The sequence below is a fragment of the Rhamphochromis sp. 'chilingali' genome (genome assembly GCF_963969265.1).
Source record: "Rhamphochromis sp. 'chilingali' genome assembly, chromosome: 6".
Taxonomy (NCBI): Eukaryota; Metazoa; Chordata; class Actinopteri; order Cichliformes; family Cichlidae; genus Rhamphochromis; species Rhamphochromis sp. 'chilingali'.
In genome coordinates, this window is record NC_137933.1 from 2249107 (window position 1) to 2271275 (window position 22169).

Consider the following 22169-nt stretch of genomic DNA (forward strand, 5'->3'; position numbering starts at 1 on the left):
TCACCAATTATGTTATGAAAATGACGTATTAAGTACTAAAAAACACTGACCTTCGTGTAAATGCTTGGAGCAGACTAACCTGTGAGCTGGAGGGTTCTGGGACGTTATATTTGATCTTTGAATGGCTGCAATCCAGGCCATCCGTCGCCTCTTTGTTACTTCGGAAACATGGCTCGAACAATTTCTCTTCAACGACGTAATCCGATAACAACCGATCTCTTTACCCGTCGGCTTCCCGTGGCTGTCATGCGACCGGCTATTGCAGTTAATAATACAACAGCTTCTTGACATTTTTTGTGTTTCTTTTTATCGCTGTGTGACTGATTTTAATTGAAAGCCTGCGTGCGCTAGTACCTCTTGCCACGAGTTCCCAGAATCCTTTGTGGTTCTACCCCAGAATGACATCACATTTTCAATCTCTATATAATATGCATGTTACATTTTATATTTGGGGTAAAATATCAAGTCTTTTCAAGTAAACCGGTTCAAGTCCAATTCAAGTCCCAGGTCATTGGTGTAAAAGTCCAAGTCAAGTCACAAGTCTTAGAACATTTTTTCAAGTCAAGTCTAAAGTCATAAAATTAATGACTCGAGTCTGACTCGAGTCCAAGTCATGTGACTCGAGTCCACACCTCTGGATTTAATGATAGTTTTTTCCTCTCAAACCACTTTTATTTTTAACATTTTTACTATATTTTATCATAGCAATCATATTCAGCATTTCCATTAGATTTCCCCCAATATCAAAAATATTTGTGTTATCAGCAAAAATGTGTATTTTTAATAGATCACATACCCTTCAAATGTCATTTATTTAAATAGTGAATAGTTTTGGATCCGGGACAGAACTCTGGATAACATCCAAACATGAGGAGTATTACTCTCCCATCTCACAAATTGTTTCCTGCTGGTCAAATAATTTTTCACGCAATGTAGTACAACCCCTCTGATTAAATATCGTTCCAGTTTATTAATTAATATTTCATAATCACTTGCATCAAATATTGTAAGATTTAGGAATACTCCGGCTGCATGTCGTTTCTACTGTGTAGCATTTATACCCTCCCAAAAAGACAAAAAACAAACTAAAAACCAGCAACAAGCAATTTAAACACAAACAATCACAAAGAAAGCCTGATGCTTAGCCTCATCCACCCCAGCTGTCAAACTCAGAAACCAGTCTTACTTGTTATCATCTATACACCTGGGCCTTACACAGAGTTCTGATTTCTCAGACTTTGTATCTGATTTAGTTCTCAGCTCAGATAAAATAATTATTGTGGGTGATTTTAACATCCATGTAGATGCTAAAAATGACAGCCTCAACATGGCATTTAATCTGTTATTAGACTCAATTGGCTTCTCTCAAAATGTAAAAGAACCCACCCACCACTTTAATCACACTCTAGATCTTGTTTTAACATATGGCATAGAAACTGAACATTTAACAGTGTTTCTCTCCTGGCTGATCATTTCCTGATAACATTTACATTTACAATAATTGATTACACAGCGGTGGAGAGTAGACTTTATCACAGTAGATGTCTTTCTGAAAGCGCTGTAACTAAGTTTAAGAATATAATCCACCCACTGTTATCATCTTCAATGCCCTGTACCAACACAGAGCAGAGCAACTAACTGAACGCTGCTCCAACAGAGGTCGATCATCTTGTTAATAATTTCACCTCCTCACTACGTACGACTCTGGATACTGTAGCTCCTGTGAAAACTAAGGTCTCTAATCAGAAGTACCTGACTCCGTGGTATAATTCTCAAACACGTAGCCTAAAGCAGATGACTCGTAAGCTGGAGAGGAAATGGCGTGTCACAAATTTAGAGGATCATCATTTAGCCTGGAGAAATAGTTTGCTGCTTTATAAGAAAGCCCTCCGCAAAGCCAGAACATCTTACTATTCATCACTGATTGAAGAAAATAAGAACAACCCCAGGTTTCTCTTCAGCACTGTAGCCAGGCTGACAAACAGTCAGAGCTCTTGTGAGCCAACAATCCCTTTAACGTTAACTAGTAATGACTTCATGAACTTCTTCACAAATAAAATTTTAATCATTAGAGAAAAAATTACCAGTAATCATCCCACAGATGTAATATTATCTACAGCTACTCTTAGTACCATTGATGTTAAGTTAGACTCTTTTTCTCCAATTGATCTTTCTGAGTTAGCTTCAATAATTACTTCCTCCAAACCATCAACGTGTCTTTTAGACCCCATTCCTACAAAACTGCTCAAAGAAGTCCTGCCATTAATTAATGCTTCGATCTTAAATATGATCAACCTATCTCTAATAATCAGCTATGTACCACAGGCCTTCAAGCTGGCTGTAGTTAAACCTTTACTCAAAAAGCATCTCTAGACCCAGCAGTCTTAGCTAATTATAGGCCAATCTCCAACCTTCCTTTATATCAAACATCCTTGAAAGAGTAGTTGTCAAACAGCTAACAGATCATCTGCAGAGGCTTATTTGAAGAGTTTCAGTCAGGTTTCAGAGCTCATCACAGCACAGAAACAGCTTTAGTGAAGGTTACAAATGATCTTCTTATGGCCTCTGACAGTGGACTCATCTCTGTGCTTGTCCTGCTAGACCTCAGTGCAGCGTTCGATACTGTCGACCATAATATCCTATTAGAGCGATTAGAACATGCTGTAGGTATTACAGGTACTGCACTGCAGTGGTTTGTATCATATCTATCTAATAGACTCCAGTTTGTGCATGTAAATGGAGAGTCCTCTTCACACACTGAGGTTAATTATGGAGTTCCACAGGGTTCAGTGCTAGGACCAATTCTGTTTACATTATACATGCTTCCCTTAGGCAGCATCATTAGAAGACATAGCATACATTTACACTGCTATGCAGATGACACCCAGCTCTATCTGTCCATGGAGCCAGATAACACACACCAATGAGTTAAACTGCAGGAATGTCTTAAAGACATAAAGACCTGGATGGCCGCTAACTTTCTGCTTCTTAATTCAGATAAAACTGAGATTATTGTACTCGGCCCTGAAAAGCTTAGAAATATGGTATCTAAGCAGATTCTTACTCTGGATGGCATTACCTTGGCCTCCAGTAACACTGTGAGGAACCTTGGAGTCATTTATGACCAGGACATGTCCTTCAATGCACATATTAAACAAATATGTAAGACTGCGTTCTTCCATTTGTGCAACATCTCTAAAATTAGAAATATCCTGTCTCAGAGTGACGCTGAAAAAGTAGTTCATGCATTTATTACTTCCAGGCTGGACGACTGTAATTCATTATTATCAGGAAGTCCAAAAAACTCCCTGAAAAGCCTTCAGCTGATCCAAAATGCTGCAGCAAGAGTCCTGACAGGGACTAGAAAGAGAGAGCATATTTCTCCTGTTTTGGCTTCCTGTTAAATCCAGAATTCAAAATCCTGCTCCTCACATACAAGGTCTTAAATAATCAGGCCCCATCTCATCTTAATGACCTTGTAGTACCATATCACCCTATTAGAGCACTTCGCTCTCGCTCTGCAGGCCTACTTGTTGTTCCTAGAGTATTTAAAAGTAGAATGGGAGGCAGAGCCTTCAGTTTTCAGGCCCCTCTTCTGTGGAACCAGCTTCCAGTTTGGATTCAGGAGACAGACACTATGTCTACTTTCAAGATTAGGCTTCAAACTTTCCTTTTTGCTAAAGCATATAGTTAGGGCTGGACCAGGTGACCCTGAATCCTCCCTTAGTTATGCTGCAATAGACGTAGGCTGCTGGGGGATTCCCATGATGCATTGAGTTTTTCCTCTCTGCATTGAATCATACTTGTTATTAACCTCTGTCTCTCTTCCACAGCATGTCTGTATCCTGTCTTCCTTCTCTCACCCAGGGGCGACTGTGGCTCAGGGGGTTGGGAATTGCATCTGTAACCGGAAGGTCGCCGGTTCGATCCCCGGGCTCTCTGTCCTGGTCGTTGTGTCCTTGGGCAAGACACTTTACCCTACTTGCCTACTGGTGTTGGCCAGAGGGGCCAATGGCGCGATATGGCAGCCTGGCTTCTGTCAGTCTGCCCCAGGGCAGCTGTGGCTACAACTGTAGCTTGCCTCCACCAGTGTGTGGATGTGAGAGTGACTGAATAGTGGAATTGTAAAGCGCTTTGGGTGCCTTGAAAAGCGCTATATAAATCCAATCCATTATTATTATCACCCCAACCAATCACAGCAGATGGCCCCGCCCCTCCCTGAGCCTGGTTCTGCCGGAGGTTTCTTCCTGTTAAAAGGGAGTTTTTCCTTCCCACTGTCGCCAAAGTGCTGCTCATAGGGGGTCATATGATTGTTGGGTTTTTCTCTGTATCTATGAAGCGCCTTGAGGCGACTTTTGTTGTGATTTGGCGCTATATAAATAAAATTGAATTGAATTGAATTATAATCTGCTCGACTGATCCAATTAATGCCCATGCAGTTGAATGGTTCAGTCTGAATCCATACTGACTGTCAGATGTTTCTGGTTTTCTGGTTTTCCCCTGGTTGTGGTCTCTTGTGATTACTGTCAAACTGCAAAAACTGGAAAAAAAAAATTATTGAAACTATTATCAATTAGGGTGGCACAATAAAGTGTAATTCTGTTTGGCCTAGTGATTTTAGGATAGCCCAACTGTTGTGTTAATTCGTTCGTTTTTTATGAGTTTTTTTAATTCAACAGGACAATGTTAAAGTCACCACAGATAAATATATCTGATTTGATATAATTTGAATGCTAGACCCTGGTGCTTTATATATACAGCAAATATTAGAACATTTTTTTATATTCCTTGCAAATTTCAATTGTTATACATTGACTAATATGTTATCAAACACAGTTATCATAGCTTCCACCACCTTGTAATCTATTTTTTATCCACGTACACAGCCCCCCCCCCCCCCCCCCCCCTTTTCCTGGGTTGAAAAGTCCAGTTGAAAGTCCATCCCTGTTTCTGCATTAATCCATATTTCAGATACAGCAATAATTTTGAAAGCTTTTGTGAACTGATTTAAATATTCTTTAACGTTATTGATCATTTATCATTATCATTTAATGGTGTGATTAAACTGTTCATCACTGTGGCAGCAACAGCTGATGTCTTCAGTATTGGAGAAGAAATCATTCTCTGGGTCTATTTCCTTTTTCAGGTCTGAAACATTATGACCTGTGTATTGTGTATGTATACAGAATTCCATTCAATAGAATAAGAATAAATACCTTAATTCTCATGTTTAGCATTTACTTGCTAAATTTTGTAAAAGCAAAAGCTTGCAACCAACTTACAAATTTGCTCTCTAAATCCCAGCAGCAGCAGTCACTGAGGTAGCGAACCACTAGACCTCTGATGAAGTCAATGAGCAGGATGCTCGCCACTGTGAAGATCATGTCAATGATGGACAGCTTCAACATCTCCTAAAGACACAATATACACATATTCATCAGGGAAATTTACAAATACTATATACAAGTATTTTATTTTACATACACACACACACACACACACATACATATATATATCATATATTCCAGGCATAACATTATGACCACTGACAGGTTAAGTGAATAATACTGATTATCTCTCCTGCTACTGGGTGGAATACATTAGTGAGCAAGTTAATATTTTGCCCTCAAAGTTTGGCAAGCGTAAGGATTTGAGCAACCTGAAGGACTGGTTCAGAGGAGCTCCAAAGCTTTTGGGGTGTTCCCACTTTCACAGTTGGGAACCAGCGACAGGGTTATGGGCTCGTGTGGCTCATTGATGCACATGGCGAGGAGAGCTTGCCTACGTGTTCCGATCTAACAGATGAGCTACTGTAGCTCAAGCAATTCTGAAAAAGTGGTTCTGATAGAAAGGTGTTAGAATACACAATGCATCACTATCATTTGATGTTTTGGCAACAGGCAGGTGGTCATAATGTTTATATATATTTTTATCATTTCCACAAATATACACCGTTATCCAATCAGAAAGCAAAACCTGTCCAACATAGGTCTCCCAGCACTGATCCTGTTGTCGGGTGTTCTTTTCAAACACAGCTGTCTGGTTGTAGACGTCCCCTGAGCTGCTCCTGCTGGTTACAGCCAGCACTGTGGCGATGGTTGCTGTGGTGCTGTTGTGATTCTTAGAGAGGGAGATATCTGACACTAGGGTGGAGAGGCTGTTTCCCTCAGGATGAGATATTGTGGCCAGAAAGGAGCTGGACTCATTCCAGTTACTGTTACTCACGTGGACCTTGAAGACAGATCACAATCCATACAGCTGTGTGCTATGCTTTAATTATATGAGTGACTTCAAAGGTATTTCTTAATTCAAGGTCTGCATCCTTAGAAGCTCCATGATGACCGAGAAGGAGCTTCTTCTCTTTATCACAGCGTATTTGTGGAAAAACAATGCACAAACTATAGTTCCTAGTAAGTCTAGGAAAAGATACACAAATTATAATACAGACAACTATTTTAATTGTCAGCGATGTAGTGTATTGATTTGTTAGATAACATTTACTTGTGATTAATGGCAGTTTCCACCAATTAATGGTTTCTGTTAATAAATGAGAATAACCTAAGTTATGTGTGAACTTAGGTCAAGAAAAGATGTTTAAAATGCTAAAGATACTAAACTCAATTTATATATATATATATATATATATATATATATATATATATATATATATATATATATAAAATTATGTATTTTTTATGTATTTTTTATATATTTATATGTTTTATATATTTATACAGCGCCAAATCACTGCTCAAGATGCTGTAGATTCCCGTCAGTAACACTTTCGGTCCGCTAGTAAAACGTAGTTCTATTAATCTGCGCTCATTACTCTCGAACCGGAACCGGATGTAAGTCCCAAAAAACTGAATTGTAGAACTGAAACTGAATGGTGAGAAGTGAATCTGAAATTATTCAAGAACTAAATTTTTAAAGGATAAAATACAGTTTCAAAGCAAATGAATTCAATTTCAAAATATAAAATTCAATTTCAATTTAGTGATGATCCTTTTCAAACCAATAAATTGAATTTCAAATTAGGCTAATTCAAATTCAGTTTTTAAAAACATTTATTCAAGTTACAATTCAGATTCAATCCGAGCAATTCAAATTCAAATTTAACTTATTCAACTTCAGTTTCTGATGGCACAGATTTCAGCCCATAGAGATGCCCTGTCTCAAAGTGAAGCTGAAAAACCTGTTCGTGCATTTATCACTTCTAGGCTGGACTACTGTAATTTGTTATGTCAGGATGTCCTAAAAACTCCCTGAAAAGCCTTCAGTCGCTCTATTCCACAGCATGTCTTTTGTTCCGTCTTCTCTCTCTCACCCCAACCAGTCACGGCAGATGGCCCCGCCAAACACTGAAGCATATTAAACTTCACACCACTAAACAGACCCAGCTTTGGTATCAAAACTGAATTGTATGTGCAGAAGATTTTAAAAGTTATACACAACTGAAGGGAAATCTGGATTTATTTAGTATCAATTTTCCATAGCATCTACACAAACTCTAAAACATGTAAGTTGGTTTTTTGACTGCTTATATTTTAATGTAAAAGCTTTAAAAGCATCACTAACTCGTTACACATCTGAAACTGTAGAATTTTGACATTTTAGACTCTTGTTAATATTTTTGCTACAGGATATTTGAGTGAGATAAAAACAATTACATTTGAGTTTATTCCTTGACTGCATTCCTTGGACCATCCTTTTCAAAAAATATTCTAGAACCACCAATGCGCAATGAATCTTGGGATAGAGTGGGCCACCAAGGTTCCGCCTCATGGATCCTTCAGATCCCGGGAAAACAGTCTTCTTCGCATTGCTGTGACATAATCAGCCTTCAAATGTGGCCTTTGAAGGATGCAACCCCTGAATTTAGACGTCTAAAATGTAGGACTGAGCATTGTAGCATATTAGCTTATTTAGCCTACACAATTAGCATTAGCATTAGTATAAAGATAGTAGAAAATAATTCCAAACTAGTTAGTTTATGTGCATAAAAAGTAAACAGAATACCTGGACACATTTTAAAGACACTGAAGATAGAATGAACTGTGTTTACCTTCTTAAAGTCTCAACTTTGGCTTTAAAATGTAGCAAAGTAATACCACTGGAATTGTGTTGTTAGCATAACAAGTTTACCAGTTATTTTCTGTCCAATGTGTTGCTCATGTCAACATTAAAATAACCTACATACTGAATTTTCACTTGAATGATATGTATCTCAGTTTAACTGTTTAAAGCCATATGTATTGTATTTGATGAGATTTTGTGAGTTAGGGACTTTTACATCAGTGATATTTCTCCCCTTAACAATCAATTCCACACTATATTTTTAAATAATAAATTGCAACAAAAAATAAATAAAATGCCTGAGTCACAATACAGATTTAAACTCATATTAATATTCATCAATATTCGCCTCTGTCAGTGCGCCCCAGGGTGGCTGTGGCTACAATGTAGCTGCCATCACCAGTGTGTGAATGTGTGTGTGAATGGGTGGATGACTGAATGTGTAAAGCGCTTTGGGGTCCTTAGGGACCAGTAAAGCACTATATAAATACAGGCCATTTACCATTTACTTTTTTAATTTCATCAGAAGGTCCACTAAATACTGCATTTTCAAAACATGATTTTTGTAGCAATTCTTCCATGGTTAAATATTTGGTAACTTGTTTGTGCTATTTTCTAGTAACTGTGGCAAAATGAATGACCAGCAAATTAAATTATTAATCTTATATTATTTTCTAAATAGTGTTCAAATTTGAAACTAGATAACAAATTCTTAACTGGGGCTAGTTAACATACTCACAGCAGAGCTCATACTGTTGACTTTATCAAGGAGAGCAATGATGAGACTGTAGAGATTCCCAAGGTATAAGACAAGGACCCTGTAAATTGATGAGCATTGTAAGACCTTTCAGTTATTATATAAATACTGCTCCAATGAGGGCTCTCATCAGATCTTGATGAATGAAATAGTCAAAGTAAAAATTGTTACTGACAAACATTGTATAATTTGTTGAGAACAAAACAACCTAACCCACAAACCAAACTAACTTTGGTTAGTAGAAACTATATTATTAATACCAGTTACCCATAAAATCACCACAAACTTTAAAAAACCATAAAACCAGTTTTTGTACTACTTAGGTTTTAAATTAAAGACTTTAAAAACATGCAGGGCCTGAGTAAGTTGCAACTCGTATCACTTGTCACATAACTAACCAAAGTTAAGGGAAAATTTTAACTTAGAATTTTTGGCATAAAAGTGTAAGGGTTCCATTCATTTTCTGAATAGTATAGTATGCCATTATTGTGTCATTATAGGCTGTGGTTAGACAATGGTACCTGGCCAACTGGAATCGCAGTGAGGTTCGTGGGTGGTACATCTCCAGCTGAGCCACCAGTTCAAAAGCAGATGGAGCAATCATGGTGATGAGAGAAACCACTACACTCACCTGGAATGTAGATGGATACATAAGTAACTGATGGGTAGTTGGTAGTTGGAGAAAAGTTTGTTATTTTAACTGAAATGCATGTAACAAATATGTCTCATTGTTTCTAACAATTTCAGTGATTTCCGAGGGTCCTAATTAATTGATTCATTGATTAATTCATTCATTGAATGTTTATAATAACTGAACATGCTCATTAGGTGCAGTTTTCAGTTATGCGTGTGTGGCAAGAAGTTCGGCTATAAGCACCCAAGTGGCAGTGGCAGTGTACTTTTCACCACTACATCAGTCACTTTAGTGACGTAATGCTTGGATACAGCTGCTTGCCCATGAAAACCTATGAAGCTCTATGCAATGTTCCTGAGCTCTGATGGCCACTACATCCCACAGTATCCGCTGACCCCGCTTTGCAATTTTCCGTGCCTTTTTCAGTCACTTCCAGTGTGGCATAATGCCACTAGCGGTTGACTGCGGAGTATTTGATGGTTGCACGGTACTGCAATGCCCTCTCACTGAGCTCCTGAGAAAGAACGATTATTTCACAAATGTTTGTATAAGCAGTCTGCATGCCTCTACAACTGTGACCATGAAAGTGATTGGAACACCTGAATTCAATAATTTGAATGAATGAGTAAATCCTTTGGGCAACAATGTGTGTTATAAAAAACAGGTCAAAAGATGTAGGCATGTAGCAGTTTTACAGCTTCTGTTGAGAAAAAGAAATTCTGTATGTGTGTATGCACACAGAGTACACATGTACGTGTGTTGCACAGTTGATCAGCATAGCTTACACATTTTGTTGTGAGAGTGAGCTGGTTGCTGTAAGGTGACTAAAGCTCTCTAAACCTGGCAGATGGATATATACATTTAGTAGTTGCCTTCCACTGGATCCATGTCAAGTCTCCACTTTCAGTGGTTCCTTAGAACTGTATTGTATATTGGATTATCCAATTAAAATAACTGATGATAAGGATGGTGACGTCCAGTCTGTTCCTGTACCTCATTCTTCTCCCATAGCGTCAGCTCCGGCTTCTCCTGCTCCAGTTTCTGAGAACGATCCACCACAAAGTAAATGATGTATATGCTCCCTGCTAAAGAGAGGAGCACCAGGATGTTGGCCAAGATCCGTAGACTGATCAGAACTGCACTGAGGGAAAACACAGTGTCATTGGCAATGATCAGTTAGAAAAGTGGATGTAATTGTGATGCACTATTCTTAGTAGACATCTGAAGTGTATGTTGGATGTTCTGAACAACATACACTTCGGATAAGGTGTCACTGCAGCCTCTTTTTGCTATTGCTGACTCTTTCATTATTTACATAGACTTTCAAAAGGACCACCTTCAGCCATGAGTCTGTCTGTAGGATTTTAGCCTCCCTATACCAACACTGAACCTAGAATATAAAATGTCAAGGATTTGGACATGTATAGATTTTAAACATTAGAAAATCTTTGGGTTTAATCAACTTAGACTTCTGCCTAAAGTAAAGTATTGTAGCTCAGTGTCACCAATGATTTACATGTCACTGCCATTTTCAGTTTCAGGACATGCACTTGTTTTTCAAGGAATTGTGGCTACTTAAAGATCTGTATCCATCCATCTCCTGTCATTTATCCAAGCACAGCAGTCTAAGCAGAATTTACCTCCCCTTCCCCAGCCACCTCATCGTTATCTTCTGAGATAATCTAAGAAATCTCTTCAAGTCAAGTCAAGTCAAGTCAAGTTGGCTTTATTGTCACTTCAACCATATACAGATAGTACACAGTGAAGCGAAACAACGTTCCTCCAGGACCAAGGTGCTACATGCAACATAAATTTACAACATAAATTAACAGAAAACACTAAACTAGCTAACTAAGAGGCCTAGTTAGCTGGCTAGCAGAGACAAGACAGACTGACCTAACATAAATTACAACATAAATAACAAAAACTAACTATCTAAGGAAGACTTTTTTTTTTTGTTAACAGACAGCAGACAACAAAGTGCACGTGCAAATGTGCAAACAAGAGCAACAAAGTGACAGTGTGACAAAAAAACACACACAACGTAACATAATAATAAGGTTTTATGATGATGAGTTGAGGTAGTGGAGGAACAGTAAACATTCCTTAGTGTAGCAGCAAAAGGCATCTTTCAGCATGCCTTGAGCCTAGCCTGAGGTACCTGCCCATCTTACAATGCTGTGATTGCAGCCATTCACCAAATCAATGGTTTTTGATCAATGAATATCATGAATATTTGCATATTAATGATCATGAAACTGACCTCATAGCCCATTGTTCATTCTGTGGGCTGGTTTCAGTCATTATGCACTAAATGTACTGTTTATAAGGTTGGGGAAACCTGCAGTCAGCTGAGGCTGAAAAAGTCACTTGGCTGAGTGACGAAACGCTTCTGCATTGAACGCTACGTCCAGATGAACAGAAGCAACTTCTTGGGGTAGTAAATAAACAGTCACTCACCTATAGCTTCAATAGACTGAGCTGGAGGAAGCTGGACAAACAGAAAACATACAAAACAATGCTCACAAACAAGCACTTACAGACTGGTATCCTTCTTCTTTTCTTGCTCCTCGACAATGGCTTCCTGTGCAGAAAAATATTGATAGTCACTTGTGCTTAGGTCATAATTTAAATATCTTGTTCTTAAAAAAGAAATTAATTGCACAGTTCAAGTTACATTCTTCTCTGACCCTGATGTTGTTAACAATGGCAGCTCCTTTGCTCTCTGCAGCCTCTGGGTTTCCTATCAGGTAATCCCAGGCACAGAACACTCTCCAGCAGAAAGTGAAGCTTTCATCAGAAGCACTGGCCAGGCTCAGGCGTGAATTCTTTGCCATTCTGCAGAAATATTATTTTTCAGGGCATGTTATCAGACGATATATTTTGCACATCTTGTTTTTATTTTAATAATAACAGTCCTTCACCATCAGTGAAGCATTAACAGCAACAGGGAGAAGAGAACAATGTGATGCCTTGTGCGATGTTATGCTGGGAAACATTGGGTCCTGACCTTTTTATTTTATATTAAGTTGCTGATTATTAAATGTTGCAAAGATTGGAAATTATGCTAAACATTACTCTGACCATGTTATTGTGAAATGTTATAGATTCAGTAGGGATAAGTAAAGATTAGATTAACTTTTAACTCTTTTTTCCCAGTTTTTCCTCAATTTTTAACAAACTTGAAATCATTCTAAGACATCACATTGCTAACCCATCAGATAATTATAGCATCAGTATAAGTTTTAAAGAGCATAATGATTACTTTCGCAACAGAATGATGAAACTGTAGGCAAAGACAGCCATTCCAACCAGGAAGTAGGCAAGGGGTAATCGGTACCCTGCACTGCCGATTTTCCTCACCCTGCCATAGTAACCATAGAATAACACAGAGTACTGGAGGTAGCCCTGTGAAGAATCAAAGACAACACATTTTCACAAACACACATGGCAATGCACACAAAGAGATAAAAATGGTGAAAAGGAAAACAGTAAAGGAAATCAGTTGGAGCATGATCATTAGTATCCATTAGATGAAATGTTTATATAGGGATGAAAGAATTATGTCTTTACTTGCTCAGTCCTATATTCTAACTCTAATGCAACTTTTGGACTGGAAGAGGTTTCGATCGGTTTTATCTTAATTGGTCAGAAAGGGAGTAAAATAATGTTTAAATAATGTTCTAGTCTATCTGTAAGTAATGTGCTATTGATAGAACAGTAAAAAGAAAGAAGCTTGCCCCAAGAGACCAGATGGTGTCCAGGTCCTGGGCTGAAGCCAGGTGTTCCTTGGGAATAGTTTTACTTCTTGTTGTTCCAAATGGTGCTCCAGCCAGCAGCTAGTGCACACAAACATAGTTCAGTGCACTGTAATTGTAATAAATAAAATGCATTTCAGTCATGTTATCTACAGGTGACCATATCTATTTGGTGGTATGACTCTTCTGGGACTTCCCCTTCCTTCATCCAGAGCCAGAGAGCAATAGCAAGACTTGACAATTCGTACAAGGACATCAGTTTCGCTGACAGCTGAGCTGAGCTGATATTAAGATCGCCTACTGATCTGCAGCTGGACTTTGTAACATTATGCTTGATTTTTTTAGTCCATGCCTCCTGGTTACGGTTTTGCTAGGTTTAGGCACATGGCAGCGTTAGTGTTAGGTAAAGGTCAGTGCAAGGTTACAGAAACTCTGTTGTGATTTTTAAAATTAAAAAAAACTTGGTGTTACTGTTGGATTTTTGATAACCCTTTCATCCCTCCATCCATCTACCTGCATAACAAGATAATTTAATACAATATAATAGCCCTTTATTGACATTGTACATGTACAACCTAACTGTTGGTGCTCCACAACAACTGTGCAGGTGTGAAGCATAAATAGTAAGACAGCAGGGATAAAAAGACATGAGAAATATATACAATAGAAGAACAAGTTGCAAAGGACTTGGTCTGAGTAGCCTCTGAGTGTGAGTGGCCCGAGTGATGAGGTTTACTTAGACAGTTGTTCAGGTGTTAACAATACAAATGGCCTAGCAATGTCAAAGCATCCCAAATGGAAAAGATATACAGTATATAAATCTTATAAAGTTTGTATCTGTCTTGTGTGAAACTTGTATGAAAAGCATACAAGAGTAAAAACAGATATAAGATCCCTTGAAAAATTATATAATGAAACTTGTATGTTTTGTATACTTACTAAAACAATATATGAAAGTAATGAGAAAGTGGCCACTTTCATGAGTAATCACATAAGTTTTTACTATTTCTTTTCCATATGGGATGTGAGGGGTTGTAGATCTGCCTTTTGGAATGAGCTTAAAGATCGTCACCCAGAAGCTTTGTGAGTATTATTATTTTCAAAAATCAACCAACTGTTGGTGTGATTATTATAAAACAACAACCAGGAGGAGCATGTTAATGATTTAAAGGTAGTACCGTAGAAACAAAGAACACAATTTGAAGCACAGTGCGCCATATTAGATTGAAATCTTGCACTGTCCCCACAGTCAAATACGGAGGTAGAAACATTGTTACCAACAAGGGTTTCTCCACCATGTTTTCCCTGGGGATCAAATACTTATTTCAGTTGGCCATGCAAGTCAATTTCTAACTTTTAGCCAATATGTTTTCTACTGGGGTTTTTTTGATTAAAATTAAATGTTTGTTTTTTGGAGGATGTTAATTTCTTTATAAGTGAGCAAACCTACAGCTTCAGCAGCACAGGCTCAAACAAGCCTGTGTTCCACTGTGTGCAGTACATTGAACAACTGAACATTGAACATTGACTGAGGAGCACTGTAAATGTTTTTGAGAGTGTGTTATTAAAGAAAGACAGTGATAACTCCGGTGGACTGACCCTACATTCAAACTCTGTTGAATAATTGGTAAATGGACTGGTTCTTTAATACTCTATGTCAAACTTGCCTCATTCACACAAACACTGTTTTTCTGTACTCTTTCTATGCTAGTGATTTCTATTTAACATTAACATGCATTCATGCTCCAATGGATGCATTAGAGAGCAACATGGGTTTAGTGTCTTGCCCAAGGACATTTGACAAGAAGAGCTCAAACTACCAAGCTTCTGATTAGTAAGTGGCCTGCTCTGCTACCTGAGCTACGGCCACCCACTCAATTCCCAGTACAATACAGAAACATGAAAATGAGAACCTATAATGTTTGATAGCAAACAATATTATTCACTAAGCAAGGTGAGATAAAGGTGAGACGTGCAAATAGGAACAGCAGAGTGCTAATTCCAACAAACCATGAAGTGAGAAAGCAGAAAAATGGAGGATCAAGATATGCAGTGGGAATGACATTGTAAGTTATGTCTGAGAAAATTGCTTGTGTCTGCATGTCAGTGTTAGATATATATCCAGGTGCACCCCCATCCCACTATTACTGTCCGTGCCTTGCCTTGCAAATATTCTATAATCTGTACTAAAGGACAAATCAACAATATATTTACTGGGGTAAAAATTAAATACAAAACTCATCATTGACCATTTGTGTAGGTTTTATTATTTAAGATATTTAACATTTAAATTTAAAAGAAAAGAAAAGGACAGGATATGTGCTGAAAGAGTCCTGCAAGAAAATATTGTCAAACAGTACAGTACAACAAATACCTGAGGAAAACTAAGCGCTTAAATACACTCAAGGTAATTAGGGAGAGGGGAGGAAGCTGGGGAAGACAAGACACAGGTGGATAAAAGATCAAATCTAGCTAACGAGAGAAGGGCAAGCAAAACTAAAGACAATGCACACAACATTACCATGGTAACAAATGAAAACAGGACGTAACTAAACACAGGACACAAGAATGCAAACTTGATATGGAGAACACAGATGGGCAGAAAACATCCAACTATGAAAACAAAATACAACCTGAAAATATCATGGACCCCCCCGAAAAACAAAACAAAACAACAAAACAACAAAAAAACCCCCAGAAATTAAGGCTAGAATATGAAAATCCAAACAAGAATAAAGAGGGATATGCAGAGGGTATAATAACAAGTGCAGGGTCAAAGACCCCAGATCATCTGACAGATGACAGTCGATCCAGCCCGAACTATATGCTTTATCAAAAATGGATCTTTTTTGGTGGTTTTGGTGCAGACTCGTCAAACTCTGGACTTAAATGTAACTGATATCTGTAAAGAAGAGTGGAGCAAATTCCAGCAGGATGTGAAAGACTCATTGCCAGTTAAACTCAACATTTTCACAGCACCGTATGAGAAATAGAAGTTAACACGCATTTATGAATAGAAAATTGCTATCATAGATATCTCTAAGAGTCATAAATCTTGCAATGAGTCTGAATTAGTTGGCGCCAATGAGTGCAATTCATCTATGATATCTCTCTGTCCAGCAGGGGACTTAACTTAGCTGCTGCTAAGTGGTTGTATTAGGATTATATTCCTGTATAAAAGCAAGGTTGTCAAGTGCCTGTGTAGTTTTGCAGCTGGATTACCATTCTAAAGAAACTAGAACTTTCTAGTCCATCCATCCATATATGGTATGAGAGATTTTCTGACCTCTGGTAGGACAATGAAGGCTCCAGTCATGATGGTGAGAACAATGTTGATCCCAAACAACCAGCGGAGGAAGATAAAGTAGGAGGCCACGCCTGACCCAAAGTGACCTCAGCAAGTCAGAGGAAACATCAAAATAAGACTGACTAATACGTTGCACATAGTTCACACACAAACACTGCTGTAGGTGTACACCACTGACAGTAATGCATTTTAATGGTGCTGTTTGATCAAAAAGCTTGGTGGTTTCTTTCAAAGCTTAATCTAACTTAATAATAAACACAGCTCACCGAATAAACTTTTCACATTCATGGTGCCTGGAAGCAAACACTATTTGGTACATTAATGACAAAGAAATAAAAATTTGTTTTTGAGAAAAATATGTCAAATTAGGCAGTTGTACTGGGCCAGCTTACTGTGGTGGCCTAATACGCCATAACACGACTCCTCTCCGGACAACCATCCAAGCATATAACACTTTGGATATAACAGTCTGTTGGACTGTGTTCTGCTGTACCACAAATTTGAATAGCTTAAACACGTAACCAGCAGTATCCTTGGATCTGTTGTGCTGTTGTTCTTGATATGCATTTAAATCAGTGTGTTATTTTCTCTTGAATGGCCCCAGTTCACAACAACGTCTCTTCAAAGTCCATATGCTTATGGTAATGTGTTGATTCTGAGCTAAAATCACAAATATTTCTTTGTTGCTAAATCCAGTTTAATAAGGCCATCTAATGTTTGAATATATCACAGCAAAGCCGATGTGGAAAGCAATGACTTTCCTTGATGAAAAGATGCTATTTTCAAAGTTATTTCTAGCAAATTTCCCATTTTCTGTCCTGTTGAACATCATGAGTGATTTCTTATCCCCCCCCCCCCCCCCCCCCCCCCCACACACACACACACACACCCTGCTCCTTTGTTCTTTTCTTTTTAGCCAGCAGATGTAGGAAACACGTTTTCATGAACAAAGAAAACAGATAACTCACTTTCAATTTTCTTGATCCTGACTTCCCAAGGAATGAACAGCACCACAATGTTGTAAAGCAAACGGGAAAGTTTCTTCAGCAGCTGCAGGAGAGAATCAAGCTGAGAAACACTGACAGAGGTTTAACAAAAAACTACTTCTACCATTGTTTCTGTGATGAAAAGCTCTCAGTAAAGTCTAAAATTATAACAGCAGTTACATTTTTTATTTATTGTGTGTTGATGAACTGTCTAATTTTCAATTTTCAGCATATAATAAAGTAGCAGACACCTGAGATCTGAAACAGTGTGGCTGTATCATTTTTAGAGTGCTGAAAGATAAGAAACACAACTAAGCTGTTAATTGTCAATCAAGAGAAGGTCAGCTGGGCCATTGATTCTGATTTTCAATTAACCGTGAGCCAAACTGTAGAACTGATACCTGATCGTCAGACTGCTCACTGAAAGTCAATTTATTCTAATGGGTGGGAAGCAGCCCAAACATTGAATTAACTGCGCCGTAACATGGGCTATAAATTCACTTGTGCTGCTCCATGGATTATTGCAGCACAACTATCTTTCTCACTGTCTGACTTAATCTTTTTGCAAATACGAATAAAGAGTTATACACATGTGTGTTCAGCCCACAGAGGAGAAGAGCCTTGAAAGATCAAAACTCAGCAGCCTTTATATAAGAAATCCAACACAATTTACTGTTTTGGCTGTAATCATCAGGCCACTGCAGTGCAGAGAAATAAAACTGCCCTGAAATAGCACTTTATCCTGTTGTGGACAAGATCTATAATGCACTATAAATACATTAAGCAATCTGTTTCTCCAATCTCCAGTCCAGCAGGATTAGATTGTTAGTGCAAAAAAAAAAGTCAGTGGATGAAAGGCTGGTGGACGTACATCAGCTCCTGCGGTCTGGTAACCTCTGGTTCTGGTTAGTCGGCCCTCATATCTCAGAACAATCTCTCTGGCCTGCCTGGGAATCACACAGATAAAGTCCACCAAGTACATTTATTTATTTAAACAGAAAAAGATCTTTCCATTCAGTTACTTGCATTTTTACAAATGAAAATTTTGTGAATACTTACGCAGTACACATAATCAAGTGCAATCAAGTAATCAATAACCAAGTGAGCATAACTCTAAATTAAATGAAATCTTAATTAAATGTTCTTGAAGTAGCCCCAACATTTTTACATCACAAAGATTTTCAATATATAAATATTATTTCTCTGATTCAAGTAATCAAACCTGTTTTTGTTATGGCACAAGGAACAACTAGGAAGCCACTCAGTACTGAGTGTGTGAATTGTATAATAATTTACAGACTTTCAAGGCTCAAAAAAGAAACTCCGGCTTTACAATAAATGCATGTTCATTTACAGGGCTGAAGAACAACTCGTGTCTGGAAATGTGGGTAAAAAGCACAAATTTGTGGTGTGAAATAAATTGTTCTTGCAGTGGAAATAATTACACTCACCCTGAGATTAAAGGGGGTTTAAAACTGCACGCTAGCATCCCATCCCTGATGATGGTAATAAAACCTCTGCGGTAATAGCAAACTGCCCATATAAAACCTGTTATTCATGGCACACACTCAGCACATCTCAGGAGCTCTCTATCTACTCCCTCTGTCTCTCTGTGGCTCAGCTTGTTCTCTGTTAGTAGTCTCAGTCGGTACTATTTGTTGATACTATCAAAAAAATTACATTTCCTTATGCAAAAAGATATAATTGGTGAAGGTAAAATTAAATGTGTCCCTCATATATGCTCTTTGTGTACAGTGATGTGAAAACCCTCCCACCTTCCTTTAGTTCCAAGGTTTTATGTACAAGGAAATAATTAAAAATAATCTGGTATTTACCACATTCTAAAATTACAGTGTAACGTGCCATGTAATTGCATGGCATATCACCCTGTGTGCGTGTGTATATGCTTAACTTGTTTCAGCCAGCTTAAAACAGGCTTATCTGTTTCCTGTCACTGGCAGTACTTTCCTCTCCCTTTGTCACCACATTGTTGCCCTAATCTGTGTCAAAACCTAGCTGCTTTGTTGTTTGAGTACTTACCTGTCTGGCCAAGTCTCTCACACACTCTCAGTTGCAAACTGTTCTAGAGGCTTTGACATTGCAAAGCTGGCCCTGTGGAAAAAGTGATATCCTGACACGTGAAAGAATTGTAGTAAACATTTTTGCTGGAGTCATTCTTGAAATTGTTCATTAAGCCCTGTAGAACCTTTCTCAGCTGCATCTGAGTCCTCTGAAACTTTGACAGTTCTGTAGTAGATTTGCTGGTGTGCTTGGGATCATTGTCCCAATTGCACCATTACACAATTTTGGCCTAGCTTTGCAACAGATGCCCTTATATTTGACTTTAGAATGCTTTTGTATAATTTGCTTGCTTTAATATGCACTATATTGCCAAAAGTATTCACTGACACATCAAAGTGACTTTAAGTGTTCCAATCCATTGTTGTTGATCAATGGTCATGAGAATTTGCATAATTATGACTGAGGAACTGACCTCCCAGGCCATTGTTCCTTCAGTGGGCTGGTTTCAGTCATTATGCAAATGTTCTGTTTATAAGATTGGAAACCTGCAGTCAGCTGAGACTGAAGACGTCACCTGGATGAGTGATGAAACATTTCTCCCACAAAACGCTACGTCCAGATGAACAGGATCAACTTTTGGAGTGTTCCAATCCATCTTCCATTTCAATTCACTTTTATTTATACAGCACCAAATCACAACAGTGCCTCAAGATGCTTTATACTGTGAGGTCGACCCTACAAAAATACATACAGAGAAAAACCCAACAATCATATGACCCCCTATGAGCAAGCACTTTGGCGACAGTGGGAAGGAAAAACTCCCTTTTAACAGGAAGAAACCTCCGGCAGAACCAAGCTCAGGGAGGGGCGGGGCCATCTGCTGCGACCGGTTGGGGAGAGAGAAGGAAAACAGGATGAAAGACATGCTGTGGAAGAGAGACAGAGATTAATAACAAGTGTGATTCAGTGCAGAGAGGTCTGTTAACACATACCCACATAGCAAAATTGGTATGGCCCAGATCAGGTTTACCAGAGGTAATCCACACATGGGCCAGCACAAGGCCAGTTGCAGACACATTGATGGTCCTGTGCTGGCCCATGTGTGGATTATCTCTGGTAAACCTGATCTGGGCCACCAAAGGGCCGTCATTCTTTGTGGTATGTGGGCCATGTGTAAGTTGTGTGCAGCCACGGGCCAGTTGCAGACACACTGCTGGCCAGATGTCAGCCTAATGTGTAACGTAATCAAGCCATGTAATAACAACATGTGCCGGAACATAATAGTGCAAAAGTAACATGACGAAACTCTCTTCAGACAGTGAATGCACTGATTCTTATATAGCACTTTTCTACTCTCCCGGATTACTCAAAGTGCTCTATACAACATGCCACATTCACCCAATCGCACACTTTCTCTAGACTGAGTGCTTCCTAACTATTTTCATACACAGACTCACAGATTGGAGAAGCCGGGGATCGAACCACTAACCGATCAGTCGGCAACCTGCTCTACCTCCTGAGTTACAGCCAGCCACTGGCAAAGATGAGTAAAACCTCACTAGGTTTTGGATAAAGTGTACACTCACAAACCTGTCAAATCTGCATTTGAAACGTTGGCTACCATAGCAATATCATATTGCAACATGGCATTTGGGTCTTCTGACTGAAACAGAAAAATAGGAACATAAATAGTGCCATCATTACCAGACCTGGCCCACATTTACTTGGCATACACCCTGCCATGACACTAATCAGTCAGAAGTGCCAGTTTGATGCCAGATCCAGGGAAGACCTGTTTTCTATGAGCCTGGGCCACATAAATCAAACCACAATCGGGCCAGATGTGGCATGCCATCACATAAACAGTGGCGTCATTACTAGACCTGGCCCATATCTGGATGACATACGTCTTATCATGCCAGAAGTAAACCAGCAGTGCCGACTTGATACCAGATCCGGGCCAGACCTGCTTGCTATGTGGGTAGTGAGTGAGAAAGGTGACTGAAAAGGAAATACTCAATGCATCATGATAATCCCCGGCAGCCTACGCCTATTGCATCATGACTAAGGGAGGATTTATGGTCACCTGGTCCATATACCAGATTTTCAGGGCCGAATACACTGACCTCAGTTTTATCTGAATTAAGAAGCAGAAAGTTAGCGGCCATCCAGGTCTTTATGTCTTTAAGACATTCCTGCAGTTTAACTAATTGGTGTGTGTTATCTGGCTTCATGGACAGATAGAGCTGGGTGTCATCTGCATAGCAGTGAAAATGTTTGCTATGGATGCATTGAACTATCTTACGGCCATACCATCCTGAGCGCGCCCGATCTCATCTGATCTCGGCATCTTCCATGGCTACAGCTGTTTAAAATCAAGCACCTAGGCTGCTACTAATGCTTCTGTGAAAGAATGATTCATTCTCATGAGCTCACTGAATTCCAATGTGGTACTATGATAGGATGCCACCTGTGCAACAAGTCCACTTGTGAAATGTCCTTGCTGGGTATTAAAACAAAGTGGGAATGATTGGGAACGATAGCAACTCAGCCACAAAGTGGTGGGGTATATAAATTACAGAGTGTGGTCAAGAGATGCTGAGATGCATAGTGCACAGAGGTTGCCAGG

The 22169-nt window shown here is 38.9% G+C and overlaps 1 protein-coding gene across 1 annotated transcript in view; it reads right to left on the reverse strand.

The window, feature by feature from the left end:
* The window catches only part of tmc3 (transmembrane channel like 3), a gene marked incomplete at its 5' end in the record, with an annotated part of 43003 nt that overhangs the window by 15828 nt on the left and 5006 nt on the right, over positions 1-22169 (reverse strand). The window contains 12 exons of the mRNA XM_080885519.1: positions 5283-5411; positions 5977-6231; positions 8816-8894; positions 9355-9464; positions 10461-10608; positions 12008-12051; positions 12158-12305; positions 12733-12875; positions 13208-13306; positions 16512-16618; positions 17501-17582; positions 18390-18465. Of these exons, the coding sequence (XP_080741645.1) occupies positions 5283-5411; positions 5977-6231; positions 8816-8894; positions 9355-9464; positions 10461-10608; positions 12008-12051; positions 12158-12305; positions 12733-12875; positions 13208-13306; positions 16512-16618; positions 17501-17582; positions 18390-18465 (1420 nt within the window). The remainder of the gene's footprint in view (positions 1-5282; positions 5412-5976; positions 6232-8815; positions 8895-9354; positions 9465-10460; positions 10609-12007; positions 12052-12157; positions 12306-12732; positions 12876-13207; positions 13307-16511; positions 16619-17500; positions 17583-18389; positions 18466-22169) is intronic.